Source organism: Borostomias antarcticus (genome assembly GCF_949987555.1).
Source record: "Borostomias antarcticus genome assembly, chromosome: 25".
Classification (NCBI taxonomy): Eukaryota; Metazoa; Chordata; class Actinopteri; order Stomiiformes; family Stomiidae; genus Borostomias; species Borostomias antarcticus.
In genome coordinates this window covers 4,066,987-4,071,986 of record NC_140258.1, presented here as the reverse complement: position 1 = coordinate 4,071,986, position 5,000 = coordinate 4,066,987, and the positions used below count along the sequence as shown (strand labels likewise).

The window sequence follows — 5,000 nt, the reverse complement described above, 5'->3', positions numbered from 1 at the left end:
CCTCCATAGCCGCCCCCACCGCCCCCCACTGCCCCCCACCGCCCCTCCATAGCCTCTGGTTGGCCTGTTTGGTGTCCTGCCTACTGACCACTCACTGACCTGCCTACTGACCACTCACTGACCCTCCTACTGACCACTCACTGACCTGCCTACTGATCACTCACTGACCTGCCTACTGACCACTCACTGACCTGCCTACTGACCACTCACTGACCTTCCTACTGACCACTCACTGACCTTCCTACTGACCACTCACTGACCTGCCTACTGACCACTCACTGTCGTCCTATTTTGTCGATCCTCTGTTCTCACATTGCTACTGTCATGATTGACAGTTATTCTGATGCTCTGGAAGAATCCTTGTTCTCCCTCTCATACACACTAGATAAAGGATGATTTCATCTCTCTGGAGAATCCTTGTTCTCCCTCTCATACACACTAGATAAAGGATGATTTCATCTCTCTGGAGAATCCTTGTTCTCCCTCTCATACACACTAGATAAAGGATGATTTCATCTCTCTGGAGAATCCTTGTTCTCCCTCTCATACACACTAGATAAAGGATGATTTCATCTCTCTGGAGAATCCTTGTTCTCCCTCTCATACACACTAGATAAAGGATGATTTCATCTCTCTGGAGAATCTTTGTTCTTCCTTTCATACACACTAGATAACGGATGATTTCATATTTCTGGAGTTAGAGAAAATCAAACCTTCCCTTTGTGGCTCTGCCGCTAAATTCTCTAAAGTCTGGCAACGTGTCCTCGATCCTGTCAGGTCCCTTCAGCTGGACGTTGTCCTCTCTGCTCAAGTGATCCCCTGTCCTGTACCACACCCCGTACCTCTGGGCCCAGGCCTGGTTTTCTCATTCTCATTGAATTGAAACCTTTATTGCCCCAGAGGGGAATTTGTTTAGCACACGTCAAGCATACAGAAAACAGAAAATCAATCAATCAATCAAATCAATCAAAGCTTTATTTGTATAGCGCATTTCATACCCAGAGGCAACACAATGCGCTTTACAGAGAACAAGGGAGGTGGGCAGACGTCCCACCCCTACAGAAAACATTAAAATGTACACCCATCACCAACACCACAATGTCACCAACCACCATCACTAGTCGCTAGTGCACACAGCGTGTCCAGTATGTTCATGCCTCCATAGTGTTCTGAACATTGACTATTTCACTTATTTTTGACTTGTTCGTATTGTTTTATGTTAATTTATTTTTGTTTTCTTTTTCCCTTTTTATTTTTGACATTACCGCCTTGTCAGTATCATTACTACCCCTATCAATGTCTCCTATTCCACTAACCTATGTACAATGGTCTATGTATGTGTTCCGTTTTCTCTTTTTTTGTGGAAAAAAAATCCTATAAATAAATCCTATATTTAAAAAAAGATATACCGTGTTTAGCCGTACAGCTAACATCACACAGGCTCAGAGCAGCTGGCCTCTGTTCCAAACTGTCAGCTCAAACATCAGCCGAGGCCAGACAGAGAGAGCAGCACTAACACATCAACAGACAAACAACGGCCTGTCACACCTCACAGTGAAAAGGGCTTTTCCCCCCACTTTGACAGCTGCAGTATCTCAGCAGCTTCGTTGGGCTCTCTTATGTCAACCGGGTTCAAAGGTCATGACTGACTGACCTATCACGTTTGTCTGAGGGCCATGCGTGAGAGCCTCGGCCCGTTTTAGAGAGAGAGAGAGAGAGAGAGAGAGGGTGAGAGAGATGTGAGAGAGAGAGGGTGAGAGAGAGGTGAGAGAGAGAGAGAGGGGGAGGCAGAAAGAGAGAGAGAGGGACAGAGAGAGAGAGAGAGAGGGGGAGGGCAGAAAGAGAGAGAGGGAGAGAGGGACACAGAGAGAGAGAGAGAGAGAGAGGGGGGGGGGCAGAAAGAGAGAGAGGGAGAGAGGGACAGAGAGAGAGAGAGAGAGAGAGAGAGAGAGAGAGAGGGGGGGGCAGAAAGAGAGAGAGGGAGAGAGGGACAGAGAGAGAGAGAGACTGGGGGGCAGAAAGAGAGAGAGGGAGAGAGGGACAGAGAGAGAGAGAGAGACTGGGGGACAGAAAGAGAGAGAGGGAGAGAGGGACAGAGAGAGAGGCACGCCATGGACACAACATCTCAACGTTGACCTTTTGTGTAGTTTGTGTGTTTGATGGAACTCAAGACGAGCGCGAGGGCCGGCCTGGTCGGTCAGAGCGCTGCTGCACGTCTGCTGACCCGGCCGGTCAGGGGCCAAGGACGCTGCTCGCTGGACCACAGCCACGGGGCTCGGAGCGGGCAGACACTGGGCAGGAAGTCTGCCAGCTCATCTATCCCCCGTGATCAAAGCGTGTGTGTGTGTGTGTGTGTGTGTGTGTGTGTGTGACCCTCCCTCAATCCTCCCCTACACCCTTGCATTGCTTATTTCCTTTACCCCCCGTCTCTCTCTCTCTCTCTCTCCCTCTCCCTCTCCCTCTCTCTCTCTCTCTCCCTCTCTCTCTCTCTCTCTCTCTCTCTCTCTCTCTCTCTCTCTCTCTCCCTCTCTAACCCCTCAGTCGCCCCCTTACTGACAGAATGACGGCCCGACCCCCTGCCTATCAAACGCCGACGCGCCCTACCCTTGCCCGCTCTGCCGAGGGTAGCCGTCAATCTGCCTGCGGGACCCCTGGCCTGTGGGACGCCCCCCGCCCCCACCCCCCCTCCCCTCCAGGGTCCTCCGCTCCACCTCTCATCCCCCCTGAGCCACTCATGTGTACCCATCAGCTGTCAGCCACGCCGGGAAACACGTCAGCAAGCTCCACACACAGTCAGAGAGAGGCGGGGGGGGGGGGGTGTGTGTGTGTGTGTGTGTGTGTGGGGGACTAAACAGACAAGGAGACAGGAGGACAAACAGACAGACAGAACCCACGCAGATAACCCCTGGTGAAAGACAGCCAGCCTGACAGGTAAGCGAGTGACGACCCACGAGTGACGACCCACGCAGCCTCGGCCCAAAGTCACGCTGACAGCCGGGGACCCGCGGGTCGTACCAACACGGAGGCGTCACTCTGGGGGGACGCTGGTCTGGGCCCCAACGCCTCACAAACACTTCAACAACTGAACACCTCGCCTATACGATAGACAATAGCAGTTGACTCTTGCCTATACAATAGACAACAACAACGGATTCTGCTGAATGTTATTTAATTGCACTGCTTATACTGCTGTACAGTATTATAGACACAGACACAGTCATTCATGATCGGATGGGATTAGTAGATGAGGATGACACTGATAGATTGCTAGACCACGGATAGTAAATTGCCAGTTTGGGAACCGTTAAACGTCTAGCTGCAAATTCCAATGAGCCTGTACCTGTACTTGTTACAGTACACATGCCAAATAAACTGTCTATTCTATTCTATTTTATTCTATCCTAGGTAGAGATTGGGAGGGACTGAAGGTTCTTACGCTGAAAAGATCAGGGCTGAGTTTCCCAGAGGCATCGTAGCGCTACGAACGCCGTAGCTTACGATGAACGTAGCGCTACGATTCCTCTGGGAAACTCAGCCCTGAACTAGAATATCTGCGGCAGGAAGTGAACTCGCCGACGCCGGCTGACTGAGTTAGGGCGCGGGGGCGGAGGAAGGGGAGGAGCCGGTCCAGGTGTGGCGGTGCGGTGCTCACCTGCAGCATCCCGTATCCCTGGTCCTCGATGGTGCCCTCGCAGGTGATGTGGAGCCGCCCCAGAGGAGCCTGGGAGCTGGAGGGGGACAGGTGACAGAGCCATGTCACCGAGTCATTCATACCCTCACACAAAGGACAGGAAGTGACACCCCTGTCCTTGTCCAAGACAATCCGCTCCGCGGCATTACATGTTGTTTCTTGGCTCAGTTTTTGTTTTGTTTTGTTGTTGTTGGTTTTTTTTGGGGGGTGATAGATGGTGACAGACAGATAGTTCATCCAATCACCTGCCTGTATTGTTTTGACAGTGCCTTTTCCAAACAGTTTCAAACGGAGCTTGCCCATATGGCGGGTCAGGTTAATGTGTGTGACCCGAGGCTAATAGATAGAGATATAGAAACCACAAGAACTGTACTCATTTTGGGGTGAAAGGAAAAGATATTCAGCCTGACATGTTTTGCAACGACAGACTACATAGGCCTCATCTGAGGGGCCTGTACTGTGTGTGTGTGTGTGTGTGTGTGTGTGTGTGTGTGTGTGAGAGAGAGAGAGAGAGAGAGAGAGAGAGAAAGGGAGAGAGAGAGAGAGAGAGAGAGAAAGGGAGAGAGAGAGGGAGAAACCAACAGAGTGAGTGACTGAGTCAGAGAGAGAGAAAGAAGAGTGAGAGAGAGAGAAAGAAGAGTGAGAGAGAGAGAGAGAGAGAGAAAGAAGAGTGAGAGAGAGAGAGAGAAGAGTGAGAGTGTGAGAGAGAGAGAAAGAAGAGTGAGAGAGAGAGAGAGAGAGAAAGAGTGAGAGCGAGAGAGAGAGAGAAGAGTGAGAGAGAGAGAGAGAGAGAGAGAAGAGTGAGAGAGAAAGAAGAGTGAGAGCGAGAGAGAAAGAGAGAGAAAGAAGAGAGAGCAAGAGAGAGAGAGAAAGAAGAGAGAGCAAGAGAGAGAGAGAGAGAAAGAAGAGTGAGAGAGAGAGAGAGAGAGAGAGAGGAGAGAGAGAGAGAGAGAAAGAAGAGTGAGAGCGAGAGAGTGAGATAGAGAGAGAGAGAATTGCAATATTGTACCTTTCCCAGTTTGGAGGGTTGGTCAGTATTTGCCTTGTAAACGTGACAAGACCTGTAAGTTCTACAGAGGTGAGAGAACACAGAGATGAACATCTCTCAGATACAGAGACACGGCCAATGAATAACCCAGCTTTACCCACACACACATACAGAGAGCTGGTTCTGGATGCAGTCGCCGGTGCTTACTGTGCTGTGTGACTCTTCTGAAGTAGCACATCAGAGTCTTCAGTTTTTCTATCTTCTTTGGTGAGGAACCTTCAAACAACCTGAAAGCAAGATCATCAGAGTCAGTCATCAGAG

The 5,000-nt window shown here is 50.4% G+C and overlaps 1 protein-coding gene across 1 annotated transcript in view; it reads right to left on the bottom strand.

Moving 5' to 3' along the window:
* Window positions 1-5,000, bottom strand: part of parga (poly (ADP-ribose) glycohydrolase a) — a 37,335-nt gene that overhangs the window by 18,468 nt on the left and 13,867 nt on the right. Inside the window, exons 9-11 of the mRNA XM_084458732.1 lie at window positions 4,887-4,966; window positions 4,701-4,761; window positions 3,653-3,728 (exon numbers count right to left, since the gene is read on the bottom strand). Of these exons, the coding sequence (XP_084314858.1) occupies window positions 3,653-3,728; window positions 4,701-4,761; window positions 4,887-4,966 (217 nt within the window). The remainder of the gene's footprint in view (window positions 1-3,652; window positions 3,729-4,700; window positions 4,762-4,886; window positions 4,967-5,000) is intronic.